This window comes from Capra hircus, chromosome 13 (assembly GCF_001704415.2).
Source record: "Capra hircus breed San Clemente chromosome 13, ASM170441v1, whole genome shotgun sequence".
NCBI classification, from domain to species: domain Eukaryota; kingdom Metazoa; phylum Chordata; class Mammalia; order Artiodactyla; family Bovidae; genus Capra; species Capra hircus.
Genome location: NC_030820.1, coordinates 60,441,891 through 60,458,438, shown reverse-complemented (window position 1 = coordinate 60,458,438; position 16,548 = coordinate 60,441,891). Strand labels below are relative to the sequence as shown.

Sequence of the window (16,548 nt, the reverse complement as noted above, 5' to 3'; positions counted from 1 at the left end):
CTTGACCTGTGCCCAACTCATACCTGGTGCTGAAGCCCCAAAAGGGCATGTCAAGGCTTTACCCCCTCCCCCCCAAACTGGAGCCACCTCTCCAAATTGGAGCTTACTTTTTACAGCTGAGCAAACAGGACAGAGTGGGCAGCCAGCCCTGCTGTCGATGCTGACCCTCTTCTCCAGCGCCACTCCAATACAGGGAACCCAGAATTGAGCATCTTGATTTATGTCAGCAGCACCTGCAGTGAACATCCCCCAAACCAGGCATCCTTGGTTCAGATCCCTCTGGGGCCCTTAATGTCTCTCTGCTTCAATTTCCTTTATCTGTAAAAATGATGGCACCTCCCTCACAGGGGTGTTATAACCATTACATGAATATTTCTAAAATAGGTTATCATAATGCCAGACACGTTAAATACAGATGAAACAGTGTACTGGAGCTCTCCGCAGGCCTGGCCTCCCTCCTCCCCTACAGTAGCCCCCTCCCACTCAACCGTAGTCAGGGGAGAGGGAGGCCACTGAAAGGGACACTAACACATCAGGGGCGAACTTGGGGGTTTTGGAGCCGTTTCCCAAGAATCCACTCCCACCCCGGGGTGAGGCTGGCAGTAGGCCCACCCGGGGCCCTGCCCAGCCACCCACCCCCACCTCTCCGGCGTGCAGACCCGATCTGTGCCCGGCCTGGTGCCATTTTTCCATGGGACTCTGGCTGTGGTGGTTCACATCTGGAGTCTAGACTCGGAGGCTCTGCAGGCCGGGCCTACCGCCCGGGCTGGGCCACCACTGCCCGCTGTTTGCTCAGCTGAAGCTGGTTAATTGGAATTAGAGTGGCCTCTGCGGTGCCGGCTGGCCGGGCGGGCCCTGGACGGCCGCTGCCGAGGTCTGTGGAGCATCTGGCGGGGCCGGGATGGTCATTAGGTGGCAGGCGCCCGGCGCCACTGCCACCTCAGCCTCCGCCGGGGGCCGGCGGTGACTCACTGAGGGCTTTGTAGGCTATGGACCGCAGAACCCACTGTGCTGTGCGCCTCGGCTGCCTGCCCCATCTGCCGCCCTCAGAGAGGCCTTGTTCCAGGACCACACGGCCTCCCCTCTGGGGGCGGCTGCAGGCGGCCGAGATCCGAGAAGCCCCTGAAAGGGACCCTCTTGGCTGGGGGAAGCTTTTGAGATTTCCCATCCTTCCTTTCCAGAAAGCCCAGAGAAGTTGGTAGTGACTCAGGCCCAGGGGTCTGCAGAGGAGTTGCAAAGTCCTTAGGAACTCTGGAATTTGATTCAGATTGCTCAAGGTCGAATCCCTGTCTAGGGGCAGGTAAGCTGCCTCAGTTCTCTCACTTGTACATGGGGCTAATATTACAGATGAAGAGTATGAGAATTTAGTAAATCCTGTATTGAGGTGCTTGGTACATGCAGCAGCTCCCATTACCTGCTCCCACTTGTTCTTTAGCTCCAAACTGGGAAGCACTGTCTTTCAGCCTTTAAACCTGGAAGCTTAGGCAGTGACTTCTGGGCTGTTGAAAGTCTGAGTCTCAGGCCAGTGGCCACCCTCCTCGACCTTAGTTTCTCCATCCAGTGACCCCATACCAGGCAGGTAAATGAAGGCTGTGCCTACCCCTTGCCTGGTCCACTGGGGGTTCTCCTTCAGGCCAGGGCTGCTGTCTTTGGCAAACTGTGGAGAAACCCTGGCTCTGGGATCTCCAGTTCTCAGGCCTGGATGGCCTCCCAGAAGCCCCCTCCCCAGCTTCTCCAGGGGTGCTGGGGATGGCTCCAAGAATCAGGATCCTTCTGGCTTTGCAGCAGTTTTGGGAAGAACCCCAGGAACGGGCAGAAGAGGAGTGGTGGGTCCTCCATGTCTAGGGTGATCTAGAGTCCCAGTGCTCCGCAGCTGAAGCCATGTGAACGCTGAAACCATGGAGGATGGCTTCTGCCAGCCTGGGAATAAAATCCACTCTTTCCTGGGGCCCATGTGGCCCTGCTGCTTCTCTGGCTTCATAGATAATGGCCCTTTTGCTGAGTCAGGCCAGCCTTTTGGTACCACAGCCTCTTCCCCACAGACCTTTCCTCCAGAAGGTGATGCAGGCAGTACCTGTCTGACACCCTCGCTGCCCCCAAGTACTGGGAGGAGCGTGGCAGGAGAACTGGATGGCTGGGGACAGGGCTCGAGGGCCCCCTCTGCTGGTCAGAGGGCATCTGGGGGTGCTACGCTGGCACACTAGCCACACACTGGGTGGGCATCCAGGAGTGGGCATCCAGGATGGAGGGGCCGGAAGGTCAGGGCCTCACTGCAAGTTGTGACAGTCCACCGTCCCCAGGAAGGGGCTTACATGAAAGTCTCTGGGTGGGAGGGTGAGAAGTAGTAAACCCACTGTAAGGTATTGGGTGAGAACTTTCTCGAAGTGCAGTGGCCTGCCCAGGCAACGGGATGAGTTTTTAATGTGAGGCAAAGTCAGTCCACAATACAAAAGTCTAAAAATCAGACCCACTTTTCGCACCTGGCACCCAGGGGTTGGGGGGGTGGGGACAGTTGGGGGCTTCCTTTGCAGGCAGGAGATGGGGAGGAGCAGAGGAAGGCCGGAGAAGGGGGAGAGGGAACCAGGCCCCGGAGGCCCCACTGGAGGGAGCCTGCTGCCCCTGCCCCTCTCTGGGAGCTGGCTGCCCCAGCGGCAGGGCCGCGCTGTGCAGGCCGGTGTGCGGCCAGCCCGCCCGGGGGCCTGGCCCTTGCAGGGTCGACACCAGCTCCGTCACTTCTCCTTCTTCTCCAGCCCCTTTGATGCGGCGGCCTCTGTTCCCTCTCTGGTTTCTGTCACTGCTGCTGGGTCCTTAGGATTTGACTCCTCATAACTGGCCGGAAAAACAAGACAGAGCAAGGATGGCACACTTAGAGGAGGGAAGGGCAGAATCTTTGTGCCCACCTCCCACCATCGCAGGAAAACCCTGGGCACACATATCCTTGGCCCAGCACCTTCCAGGACTTGGCCTGGCCCCGCAGTGCGCCCTTCTCAGACTGGCTGCTGGTTCCACTTTCTCTGTGCCTGGTGGTGCCAAGAGGTGGCAAGGGCAGCGGCAAATGGAGGAGAGGTTGGGCTTGTGCAGACCCATTTTAAGCTTCCTGGACCTTCCACTGGGGAAAGAGAGTGGGGAAAAATAGGGGCAGCCAGGATGAGGTTACAGGAGGAATGGCTGCCTCCTAGGGCACATAACAGGAGTCAAAAAGCTCAGCCCCAGGGGCGCAGGCGGGGGGGCTGCTCTACTGAGAAGTGGCAAGGTGCCACTCTCGCAGGCAGACACCCTGGCTTAGCTCTTCCTTTGGGCTCCATTCACTCAGCAAGTGAGTTCATGCCAAAGATAATGCTCACATTTCCTCACCGCATCAACCCCGTGAGGCAGGTATGTGCCCACTTTTATTTGAACAAAGAGAGGTTCCGAAAGGGGAAAGTGAAGGTTATACGCTTGCCCCAGGTTATATATATACAGAGTGGTAACAGTGTCCACGGCTGTGTGACCAGGGCTGCTGACCCCCACTCTCAGGTGAGCCCCACAGGACTGGTGAGGCCGCTGGGGTTCTGGGGCCCTGCTCCCCCGCCCTTCGGCTGGGCACTGTGGCTGCCTGGTGGTGGTGGAGCTGCCTCTTGCTGCCTGCCCCAGCCATGCTCCCTGCCCCGTACACTGGAGCGGGGGTGTCTGCCCTACCTTGGGCCCCGGGGCAGTGGGGGGAAGTGGGCAGGTGGGCACCCGCTGGGTTTTACATGGCGCTGGGATTCTGCGGGCGCCGGCGGCGAGGGCCAGCTAGCTTCTGCTGCATGGAGTCCGCCAGGCTGGCTGGGGAGCCCGAGACTGTGGGGAAGTGGGTGAGCCTCGGGGTGTGAGGCAGGATTTCCGCTGAGGACTCGTAGCTGTGTGAGAGACAGACAGAGACAGAAAAAAAGAGATGGAGAGGAAAAGACTAAGGAGGACAGAGATTTCTCTTCCAGGGAGCAGGGGGCAGAAGTGGGTCTTACTTTATCTATCTCTGCACTTTCGAACTCTGTGGAAAGAAGCCGGTGTTACTTGGAGGATGAAAAAGAAAAGATGCACCTATACAGGAATACACTCTGTAAAAGAACAAGGATGCCCTAGATGTATACATATGTGTCCCAGGTGGTGCTAGTGGTAAAGAACCTGCCTGCCAATGCAGGGGACGTGGGTTCCCGGTTGGGAAGATCCCTGGAGAAGGGAATGGCAACCCACTCCAGCATTCTTGCCTGGAGAGTCCCATGGTCAGAGAAGCCTGGAGGGCTACAGTCCCCAGGGTCGCACAGCGTCGGACACGACTGAGCGACTGAGCACACATGCAGATGTTCTGCTGTTGCGGAAACATCTCTCAGACACACCCTTGTGCGAAAAATCAGGACGCAGAATGCTCCAAGAATGCCGCCACCTGCGTGAGAATGTGTACACACATACGTGCTTTCAGGTGCAGAGATCTCTCTGCATGTCAGGGACGGGGTTGGCTTCGTGGGTGGCTGGGGTATGAGGGGGTTGGTTGTCCCTCTCCTGATATGGAATTTTGAACCATGTGAATGTGTTATCATTTAAAAAGTAAATGAATAAAAAAAGGAAGAGTGCCACTAAAGGGAAAATTAAAACCAAAGATAAGGTGGAGAATTAGGGAGAGAGATGGGCAGAAGAGAAGAGAGACTGCTTTTTCACCTCAATCTAAAAACCTCCTGGGAGGTGGGGGGCAGAAAGGGGGGGCACCCATGTGGGCAAACTTTTACAGAAACCAAGCACCAAGTGGGTGAAGGCGGGCACCCTCTGTCCTGGCTGGGGAGGTCACCCCAAGTAGGCGCTGGGGGCTGAGACTGGCTGAGAGCTGAGGGTGAGGGTAGGGACTGAGCTCAGGGCTCAGGTCCCATTCCTGCCCCCAGATCTGCCCCCTGGTTCACCCCTGGCCTTTCCTCAGAGTCCACAGGGCTTTGCCAGGTCAGGAGCCCTGGGCAGGCAGGTTGGGAGCCTGGGGCTCTGACGCAGGACAGGGAGGGCAGGAGCAGGTTCGGGGGAGGGTTGAGTCACAGGCTCCCCTACAGGCAGCCAGGTGCACAGAAAGCTCTGGCAGGCACTCGAGGGACAACCTGGAGGCCAGGCAGGTGGAGCCGGTGGAAGGTCCCCGAGTGGGCAGCTTCAGCTGCAGCTGGCAGCTATTTCTGGGTCCCTGGCGGGTGGGGCTAGTGCTGCTGGGGTGTAGACACCTGTCGGAGTCACGCAGGCCTGGGGGTCAGGGTGGGGCTGATCACGGGTGTGGCAGGTGTGCGGACGGCCACAGAGAAGGGGTATGTGTGTGACTAAGACGGAGAGAAAGCAGCTGGCTCTGGGTTACAGCCACAGCAGCAACTGGACATAGACTGACGCTGGAGTTCTACTGAGCATTTCCATCACACTAGAGTCCCCTGTTATCACTCACGTGTGGACACTGAGGCCGGGGGCGGGAAAGACCTGCCTGAAGTCATATGGCGGCAGGGTCGAGATGGGAACCCAGGGCTCCTGACAGTGGGGCGGCCTGCGGTGGGGAGTCTACACCAGCCAGTCCCCTTTCATGACTCAGCTGGCATCTGGTGTGGGGGCTGCCTTGAAAGCCCCAAGGCTGTTCCCACCCCTGGCTACTGGCCCACGGAAGGGTTCTGCTGGTGCCCACGGGCACCCACGTGCTGGTGCAACGGGCAAGGCTGGTTGCGTGAACAGTGTTCCCTGGAGGCACGTACCCACAGCCCCCACAGGCTCCGCCAACTGCCTGCAGTGCTAGGCAGACCCCTGCTCTGCGGCCCTCTTACCTGAACATTTCGGTCACTTCTCCCTTGGCCAGTGCCACCAGGACAGGAAAGCCGATACACGCGGGGACCAGGTACAGGAGGGCAGGCTGAGAGAGGACAAAGGCTGGTGAGGCAATGCTGGGCAGGGCACCCGCTCAGGGCCGGGCCCATCACCCCAACTCTCTTCTGGGTGTGACTGAGGGACAGGTTCACGAAGCGAGTCAGTTGCTGTGCCTGCACTGGGGCTCCTGACTTCCCTGGGAGAAGCAGCAAGAAGCCCAAAGAAACTCAAGTACGCAGGGCTTTCAGGGTGCCCTGGAGTCTGGCTGGCAGCATCCCAACTGCCCAGGACACCAGGTTCCTGGTGAGTTGGTCCTACTCCCAGAAATCCTGACTGCCTAGATCTGGGGTTGAAAGTCTGCACTTTTAACGACACTCTAGGAGATGCTGTTATAATGACAACGATGATGACATAGCTGCTATGGATGGAGCACCTGCTGTGTCCTGGGATCAAGGTCACCCAGCTGGTCAGGCCCAGAGCCTGTGAGGAGACTCCTGGTGAAGCTGGGTTTGGAGGACAGGACAATTACACCGGCCGGCACTGTTCCCAGAGAACCTCCTCTGTGCCCTGAACACAGGCTCTGGCGAGTACTTCAGCCCACCTCCATACCATGACCGTCCTCCTTGTGTACAAATGGAAGGCTCATGCTTTGGGAGTGGGGAGTGGGCAGCTCAGGCCCTGGAGAGCCCAAGTGGTGAACTGGGGGTTGAACTTGGGTACCCCCAGACTCCAAGCCATTCTTCTGCTTACAGTGTCTGAAAGCTGGACCTCACCCTACTGCTCAGCCCTCCACGGCCCCTAGTGCTCCCAGTGCTTGACTTCCCCAGGAGATGTGACCTGTCTCCCTCTCCAGCCTCACCCGCCCTGCCCTGCCCTGGCCACGTTGGTCTCGTTTCGGTCCTCTTTGTCACCTGCAGCCACAGGATCACGGCACGTGCTGTTTCTAGGATGTTCTTCCCGACTGTGCCTACTTCCCTTCTCCTTCAGACTTCAGCTCAGCAGTCACTTCTGTGGCCCGCATTGAGTCAGGCCCTCTTGCTGCACTCTCAGGACCCCCTGCAATTCTTCACGGCATTCTCCAGCAACTTGGAATGAAACATCCCTGGGCCGTTACAGGCTGGAGATTCTCTCCCGTTAGGCTGCTAACTCTGTAAGGGCAGGCCCCACAGCTGTCTTGTTCACTGCTGTCTTCCTAGTACTCGGAAGAGAGCCTGGTGAATACTAAGCCAATGGCTCCCTCACAAAATTCAGAGGGTGTCCTGGAGATGACTTGGGTGAGGGTGAAGGAGACATCGTTCCTAAAGCAAAGCCTCATTCCTAAAGCCAAGCCAGCCCCTGGCTAGAGGAGAGGGCTCCAAAGTCCCCGGAGGCTGGCCATCAGACCATTTTCAGACTCTTGCCATAGATGGGCTGTGAACTACCCCACTTCACACAGATTATCCTTGAACCTAATTACACCCTGAGCATTTGGATCTGAGTTTTATAGGTGATGCTACTGAGGTTCATCAGAGGGAAATGACCTGCCTGCAGTCACACAGGGGGTGTAAGCGGTTGAGTTGGGATTTAAACTCAGGCAGCTGAGCTTCCTCCCCTGCATCAAGTCTTTGCTATGAGATCGGCTTTGGGCCAGGAACGGCAGAAAGCACGACAAAAGCCTGCATCAGGACAAAAGAGGGGCAGCCAAAGCAGTACTCAGGGAAAAGTTTATAACTCTAAGTACATTTATGAAAAAGACTAGAAATAAACAATGCAAGTTTTCAAATCAGGAATCCCCAAAGGAGGAGGAAAAGAATGAAGGCAAAGCAAAAATTAATGAAATAAAACAAATACAAACTTAATAAAATTTAATTTCTAAAAAGTAGAACACTTAAGAGATGATGAAATTGAGGATCAGAGGAGGAAAAAGGATCTGCCCTAAATCACACAGTTGGTCAGGATACAGACACGGATTCCCTGTCACCAAGTCCAGTGTCTTTTCTTCATCAAGGCCAGGCTGGGCAAAATAGAGGGCTTCCTGGGCGGAAGGTGGGTAGATGTTTGGCCCCACCAAGGTCTGCCTCACCTAAGAGCCAACAGCAATTGAGGTGCTCCTTTGGGAAGAAGTGTTTGCTTAGTATCAGAGGGATGCAAACCTAGTCTTTTCTTTCCTCTCAAGGCACCAGGGAACCTCTCCAAAGAAAGTCAGTGCTAAGGAGAGGATGGGATGTGCAGCCTGGGGCAGTGAGCTGGGGGTCAGGACTCCTGGGTCTCCATCGGGCCTCGGCTTCGCTCTGTGACCACAGATAGGCCGTTTTCCTGTCTGGGCTTCCCTCTCCGTCTGTACAGTGAGGGCACCTGATCATCATTAAGGACCTTTCTTGGAGATTGCTAGTCCTGGCTTGGAGTACATTTTTGATAGAGGTTAAAAAACACATAGGCAGAGGTGACCCCCTCCCTAGGGAACTGCTGGCATAGGGACTGCCTATGTCTTGGTGAGGGAGGAGGAGCTCAAAGAACAGGTTCCCCTTGTGTCCAGATCTCACCTCAAAGAAGATTTTCAGGGAGATACCCATGTGGATGATCAGGGAGAATAGGTGGGCTGCTGCTAGGCAGTAGGGTCGGCTTGTGGTCAGGAGTCTAGGGCTCCAGCCAAGGCCCAGCTTGACTTGCTGTGTCACGTAGGGAAGGCTCCTTTTTTCTCACGTAGAGGGCCACCTCTCTCACCTCTGCCCCCAGCCTGTGTGAGAGCTCCCAATGGAGCCTTCTCTGAGTCTAAGGCAGAAGGCAAGCCTGCCATCTGGTGGCCACCTAGGGGATAGCTCTGGGCTTGGAATCTGCTGGGGCTGACAGCTGAAGACACCTCCCAAGAGGAGGCCCAAGTGCAAGGCCCTTCCTTGCCAAGTGCATGTCCCTCGCAGCTTGCACAGCTCCTGAGGTCATCTGGAGCAGATGTGAATGAGAAGGGCTTCCTCACTGGTTCTTGGTTTTGCTACTGATAAGGACTTTCTGTATAGTGTACACACTTTCTGTATAGTGTTAGTATCAATTTCACAGTGTCTGTAAGGACTCAGAGTTAATGAGCGAAAGGGTTTAGCACAGTGCCTGGCAAACTAACAGACTAACTGGGTCAGCAGCTTTTGTGATTAACTCAAAGGTGGCTTCTCTGTGGCCGGTGCCCAGGGAAGGGAGAAAGGGAGGAGGAGGGGGGGAGGATGGAGGGAGCACAGCAATACCAATCGGGTCAGACGTAGATCTGAGCACTCCACTTACATTAACTCACTTCACCCTCAAACAGCCCCAAGGTGGCTACTATTATTTATCCTCATTTTCTGTTTTCATGAATCAATGAGGAATCCTAAGTGTAACTTCAGACAGTAGAGCCTGGATTCCCACCAGGGCTCTCTTAGATTCCACTCCACACGGCCTTTCCCATGGCTGGGGGTTCATAATCTGGGCTTGGTCTTCATGTGACACAGGTTTGAATCCTGGCTCCCATCACTTTCCACAGAGCACCTGAACTGCAGCTCCTCATCTGTTCACAGAACCCTCACGAAGAACACCGAGCAGAGCCTGGCACAAAGGAAGTGCTCTGATTTCCAGCAGAGAGCAGCCCTGTCTGCCGGCTTTCCCCTCCCCAACTCCTCTCCAAGCCACAGTGACAGCTCCCAGCCTGGTCCACTTGGCAGCTCAGCACCCATCTAGGAGAAGGCAGAGCCTGGCTGGCTTGGGGAGTGATGGGAGGGAGATCCTGACATCCTATCACTTGCCTGGGGGGCAGGCAATGGGCTGAGACCGCAACAAACACCCACCCGATTCCGTTCTTCTGTCTGCCACCACTACCGAGGCTGAGAAGCCACAGCTGGGGCCATGCAACACTGATCTGGCCCAGATGTGGGCAAAAATCTGCTGAGAGGGCTCTGAGAAAGGTTTTGCCTTCCTTGAAGGTCACAGGCTCGGCTGGCAGCCTTCCTCCTCCCCCTCCTCACCACTAGCGTGCATGTGCTACCTGAAGCCGGGCTGTCATCTTGCACCAGCTATGGGTGAAAGCCCAAGAGAATCACAGACACGGCTGCTCTGCACCACTGGATCACCTGCACGTGTGACACGGGAGTCCTGGTCACCTGCAGTGAAAGCATGCCCTGAACACCGAGGACAGTCACGCTCACCTGGGCGTGCTTGAAGATGTGCATGATGAAAATGGTGAGGCCCAGGCCGAAGATGTAGGCTGCAAAGCTGGTGTAGAAGTAGGTGTGGGTGTTCTTCTTCAAGCTTCAGCGATAGCATGGGGAGAGAGAGAGGAGGAGGGTGAGACACAAGCACTGCAGAGCCACATGCCCTCTTAGGAGAGGAGCTGGGGAGACCCCGGGAGCCGTGTGGGGCTGAGGTCACGGGGCCGTGACAGGCTGGGGGGTGTCGACATGGGCGTGCACTCTGGTTCTGCCCCATCCAAGCATCTCTGGACCAATCACTTTCCTTCTCTCAGCCTCAGCTTAATCATCTGCAAAACAGGAATGCCACGCGCCATCTCCCTGATGGCTGCTGAATATCAAATGCTATAACCGAGAACAGTGGCTATAAAGCTCAGGTCAGCATAAAAGTCACCTGGACAGCATGTTAAAAAATAAAGAGCTGTGTGGGAGTTCTGTGGTGGCCTAGCGATTAGGATTCCAGGCTTTCAATGCCATGGCCTGGGTTCAACCCCTGGTCAAGGAACTGAGATCTCACAAGCTGAGCAGCATGGTCCAAAAAAAAATAAATAAATAAAAACCAAACCAAAAAATCCCCCAAAACAGAACAGAGTGCTAGGCCTAGTTCCCAGGGAGTCTAATCTAATAGGTATGGGGATCTGCATTTTGGTATTTGTGTGTATGTGTGTGCTTTATATTTTATCTTTATTTTTGGCTTTTTAAAAATGTGTAGTTGATTTATAATATCATGTTAGTTTCAGGTGTATAACACTGTGATTCAGATATACATATATTCTCTATTCTCTTATAAGCGATTACAAAGTATTAAGTACAGTTCCTTGTGCTAAAGAGTAGATCCTTGCTGGTTTGGGGCTCATGTTTTGAGGAACACAGATACAGAAACTGTAAAGCTAAGTTCTTACTTTTAAGTGCAGTGGAGCTAATAGTTCAGGAACCCATCATGGATACTAAAAAGATGCTGATTACAAGGATAAAATGCCAGTGGCTTCCTGGGCAATTCACCAAAGACCAGCTTCAGAAGAACTGACCCACAAGCATCCTGGCATTGCCATCACTTGACGCCCTTTCACAACGCCAGCTCAGGACCTTTGTGTGTGTCTAGCAGCATCTGTGGAATGAAGGGGGACCGACTCCTTTCCCTTTGCCCTGGCGGCTTCTGAGCTGGGAGCCACAGTCCACTGAGAACAGTCCTGCTCTGCAGCCTGGAGTACAAGAGACTCCCTTTGGGAACGGTGCACAGATTCTGGAACAAGCTCCCAAGGACCTGCAGGACAAGGATTCTTCCTTGGAGGGTGCTGCCAGCTGGACCTGGTTCTCTAGCAAATGGCCTGGAGACTCCTATAGTTTCTCTTTGTATCACCTCTGGAAACCTAGCTGTAGAGCAGCCAGCACAGATGTGTTTCTCCTTAGAGACTGGCCAGGTCTCTTCTAAAGGCTCCACAGTGGCCCTACCCAAACAACCCAGAGCGATGTGAACAGGGGGAAAGTTCAGATCTGCATGAAGCCTGGATTTCCATGATGCTGGCAATGGGCTTCTCACTACCACTTTCAACATTATTACTGTTTTTGCAACTACTGGACTTAAGGAGATTAAGAAATAGTCCATAAACCAGCTCAAAATTAAGCATATACATACAGACAGCGCCACCTGCTGGGGGCAGGCCCAGCTTTGCCCAGGTGCCTTCACCCACCTGAAAAGGTGCCACCTTTTCTGAGTTTCAAGTGGTGGCTCAGCTTGGCCCCCTTCCCTCTCCCTTGTGCTACAAGGGACTGAAGAATGTCTGAGTAAGGAGAGGGTGGGTAGCAGTGAGAGCAGCTGGGATTCGGTGACCTGACCCGTGGCTGATAAGTCGGTGGCAATGAGGACTGCACCTGCTGCTGGATGTCCCGGGAGCCACCAAGGCCAGTCGGTCTCAGCACTCCCTCCACACTGTCCCCGTCAGCCCCAGGCAGGAGCGACCACCAACTTCAGGATGAGAACCTTGCCTGGAAAGGTCAGTTTCCTTGCCAAGACCACTCAGTGAGAAAGCACTATGGGTGCCACCAGGACCTTCTGGGATTCCATCTCAGCCTATGAGTCAAACCTTCCCCACCCTCTCCAGGCTCTCTGGGCACTTAGAACCTCAGAATGTACAATGCAGATAAAATCAGAATTGTTCTGGCTGCTGTTGGGTGGAGGGTCTGTGACCTGAGTTACCCTCTTTGGGCTCCTCCAAACTGAGGAACCCCACAGAACCTCCTGCCTGGGTGGGGGAGGGCCTCACTTGTGGAACTTGAGGACTAGGGTTCCTAAGTGGCTTACCTGATGTCGAAACGCAGCAACAAGGCAATGAAGATTCCTGTGGGGAGAAAACCAGGGTTAGATGGAAATAGGGAAGAAGCATACAACTGACAACTGGGTCCCCGGCCTGCTGTTCTCAGCCACAGAGCAATTATCGGGGACACGGTGTGGCTGAGACTGCCAACTCCCAGCAGAAATCCTGTTTCTCTACCTTCAGTCCACCTGGAACAATGAGGGACCCTCACTGGAAGAGGACTAAGTGGCAGAACTCTTCCAGGCAGACTGCTCTGGCCTGGGACCACACTGACTGGCACCTCACAGCACCATCTGCTGTACCACCCTGGGTGCAACCGAACATTTACAGGAGGCCTAAGCACTAGGTGCTGTAGGCAATACAGTGGGGAGCAAAACCTGGGGGTGGGGCATGCTGATCAAACATTAACAAAGACCAGTGCGAGACTGTAACTGTGACAGGGTGCTCCTGTCATGGGAAGGTCTATCATGGGATGAGACCCAGGCTGGGGGTGGTGGCTGGGAAGGAAAGAGGGCTTTTTTGAGGAAGTGACACTTGCCGGGGAGAGGGAAGAGCATGTGCAAAGGTCTTGAGGAAACAGAGCTCAGGAGGTGTGGCAAGACAGGCTGCAGCCCAGAGTAGGAGATGCTGGGGGCTGGATCTGCAATGCAGGGCCCCGTGGGGGAGAGGAGTTGGGTCTTTATTCTAGGAGTAAGGGGACACTTCTGGAAGTGTTCTAAGTGGGAGAATAACAAAAGATTTTGAAAAAGACCCCTGTGGCAGTTGTTTGGTTGGTGGGAGAGCACAGAAGCAGACACTAGGAGGCTCTGCAGGAGCTCAGGTGGGGACAGTGAACTCTGTCCACCCACTGCACTCCTATTTGCATTTTGAAATCTGGCCTAGTCATCCCCAGAAACCTGAGTCCCTGAGACACAGCCACCCAGTCCAGCCTCTGTATGTTGCCCACACATGGCCATCCCTGTGTCTCTCCCTGACTTGTCTTTGGGCTCAGACACAGCAGGGCTGAACCTCATTTGGTTGAGAGCAAGCTCTTAGGAACCAAACATTCTATGCTGATGAGAAGCACTGACTGGCAACATGTGATTCATTTCAAAGAAGAAAATGATTTAGCCCCTAGCGAAGACTACAGCTGGGAGCTGGTGGGTGGTGAGAACAGACAAATGCTGCCTTTCTGGAAACAAAACTAGGAATTTGGTGGCCCCTGGCAGCTGAATTCTACAACTACTCTTCAACTAATCCATGGGTCAGAGCTCCCAAGAGCTTCTTCTACTCATAATACTGCATTTGATTCTTAAAATAACACCCCGCAACCTATTCTTCCTTCAAGATTATCCCTGAGGCTCTCAGAGGATGCAATAACTCATACCAACTGTGACTGTTGGAAGACTTCCGGTACATACACCGATTTGTGGATATGCAGAGATGTCCTGTGCAGGCCTGGAGCCCAGAACCACCCAACCACTTGGGGAAGTCTGTGGGTGCCTGGGACAGACCATACTCTGAAGGGCCAACCAAATGCATTTCTTTATCTCTGATGGGGCTTCTTCCCTGCCTCCCAGCACCACAAGCTATGGGAACACCTGGATTCAAGACCATGACCTCTTAGGCAAGTCTCTCTTAACCTCAGTTTCTTCATCAGCAAAATGGAAATACTCTCTACCTCATCGGGCTGCTAAAGGTAGCAAAGATAATATATGAAAAAACAATGAGAATACTGCTTGGCAAACAACAGGTGCTTGACAAATGATGGCTCTGGGATTATGATCTTACTATTGTTGTTACTGTCATAAAAGCAGTTATGACAATGTCACCTTTCTTTGCAGTCAGATAGACCTGGTCTGTGGAGAAGGCAATGGCACCCCACTCCAGTACTCTTGCCTGGAAAATCCCATGGACAAGGGAGTCTGGTGGGCTGCAGTCCACGGGGTCGCTAAGAGATGGACACGACTGAGCAACTTCATTTTCACTTTTCACTTTCATGCATTGGAGAAGGAAATGGCAACCCACTCCAGTATTCTTGCCTGGAGAATCCCAGGGACAGGGGAGCCTGGTGGGCCACCGTCGATGGGGTCGCACAGAGTCGGACATGACTGAAGCGACTTAGCAGCAGCACCAGCAGCAGACTTGGTCTGAGTCCTGGCCCTCTTGCTGGCTAGTGTGTGAATTTATGTTAAGTCCCTTCACTTCTGAGCCTCAGGTTGCTCACTGCTACGAGAGAGAAAGCCTCTGCTTCACCACCACACGTACCACAAAAGCAAAGTGTCACACAGAAGTGCCTGTACACTCCTGCTCACTAGCAGGATGGCTATTACTTACTACACTGGAAAACAAACTGGCTTTTAATTTGTTCCAAGCTTTCTTCTTTTAAGCAAACACCAGGAGTGCTTCTAACCCTCTGACTCTGAGCCTCTGTGACTAGGGAGTAAGAAAGCCCTTCGGGTGTGCAGCACCCCTGTCACCGGGCCTAGGTCTTGTAGGCACACAGCATCTAAGTCTCAGCCATTTCAGCTGCCCTGAGAGAGGCAGCTCAACTTTGCCCAGAGTTTCCTGACCGGCAGTTTGGGCTGCAGGCCCGCAGGATGTGTGCCCATGCTCGGGCCCATACACAGGCGCACCTGTGCCCATATCCACAGGCATCCTGACCAGCCCCCACACACATACAGTGGACTCAGAGGCCAGGCTGTGTGGTCAGGCAGGTGCAGGCCACTCGTCCCTCTGCTAAAACTGCAGACACAGGAGCACAGTTATGCGGCCCGTGTCCACGCACAGGGTGTGCTCTCCCTGGTGTCCTCCCCGCACTGGGGAGAGGGGGGCCAAGGAGACTGTGGCAGTTCTAGCACACCTGTGTCGCCTGTAAACGCTGGGAAGGGTGTGTGTACGTGCAGTGTGAGGGGGTCAGTTTCCTTTAAGACTGCCATTGAATGTGCTTATATTTCAATCTGTCATATACATTTATTTCTACAGCTCTCGAGTAATGTCTGTTCACCCAGCCAGGCTCCATGAGGGCAGTCTTGCTCACCACCATCCCTCCGGGGTCCAGCCCACATTGGTGCTCCGTGTGTGCTGAGGTGGACCCCTTCACCAAACCCTGGGCAGGTGGTGAGGGGGGAATTGCACAGCCTAACCCCTCCTTCTTCCCTCTCCTGGTGAGAAAGGCTGTGTTTCACAGGACGACTCCTTCTCCATGGAATCCCTCTCCACCCCCTGCACTTTGGCCCCTGCCCTGGCCCCATCACCTGGAATGACGATGTCTCCGAGTCCCAGCATGGCAAAGTTGTCCGCTTCCAGGCCCTTCTCCAGCAGGTCCTGGGGAAACACCACTGGAGGGGGAGGCAGGGATGTGAGGAGTTGGTGAGAGCCCAGCTCATGCACTCCTAGCCTCCACCTCTGGTGTATGGCACTTACACACTTGCATTGCTGGGTGGGAGGATGGGAATGGGGACTTGAGAGGATGGTGACGGGCTCAAGGGCGGTGTGTCCATCTGGAATCACAGCTAGTTAGAGCAGGAAGAATCTAGAATTATCTAGGCTCAAGGTTTAATGCCTTTACTGAGCTGTAACTCACATGTCATACAACTTCAATGCCTCTTAATAGCCAGAACTCTTTGGTTAAGTGGGACTGACCCCCAAAGCCTAGCATATAAAAGATGAAAGAGCCCACACGGTGCTGGCATCTAATAGGCTTTCCATCTCACCACAGGAGGTGTGGACAGACCCTTGTTCTGAAGAAGGAAGAGCTTGGGCTACAGGCTTTCTGTATCTGTTGATGATGAGGAGGCTACCTACCTACAAATCCCTTGCGTATAGCCCCTTACTCAGAAATCCTGCTGGCCAACTTGTTTGGATAAATACAGATTGAGGAAAATGCCTCCCTGTATGTCCAGCTATGGCAAGGGGCAGCTGTAACTGGATTTCATCCAGACAACCTTGGAGCAGAACTTCACCAGTTATATGTGGGCTTCAGGGTCAGACTGTGTGGGTCTGAATTCTGGCTCTGCTGTGTGACTGTACACAGTTTACTTAACTACTCTGGGCCTTAATTGTCTCACCTGTAAAACGGGTATAACCACCAAACTGACCCCATAGTGTTGTGGTGAAGATTAGGTTATTTGAACACACTGTTAACTTTAACTGTTACGTCTTTACTAATCGAGTCCTGCTTCTGTGTGAGGCTGCCCTCCCAGGTGATGAATCAAGCGTGGTATAAGGCT

At 54.2% G+C, this 16,548-nt stretch overlaps 1 protein-coding gene across 5 annotated transcripts in view; it reads right to left on the bottom strand.

Annotated features, from left to right (window-relative positions):
* Nucleotides 2,386-16,548, bottom strand: part of HM13 (histocompatibility minor 13) — a 39,000-nt gene continuing 24,837 nt past the window's right edge. For 2 of the 5 annotated variants that reach the window (XR_001296420.2, XR_001296419.2), the window contains exons 8-13: nt 15,574-15,657; nt 12,325-12,361; nt 9,981-10,083; nt 5,796-5,881; nt 3,679-3,881; nt 2,725-2,829 (exon numbers count right to left, since the gene is read on the bottom strand). Coding sequence is in view for 3 of the 5 variants with exons in the window: in XM_005688347.3 (XP_005688404.1) it covers nt 2,730-2,829; nt 3,735-3,881; nt 5,796-5,881; nt 9,981-10,083; nt 12,325-12,361; nt 15,574-15,657 (557 nt within the window). In the remaining 2 variants the exon portion in view is untranslated. Of the gene's footprint in view, nt 2,830-3,678; nt 3,882-5,795; nt 5,882-9,980; nt 10,084-12,324; nt 12,362-15,573; nt 15,658-16,548 lie in introns of all 5 variants that reach the window. The other 3 variants (XM_005688350.3, XM_005688349.3, XM_005688347.3) reach the window with 2 other exon arrangements.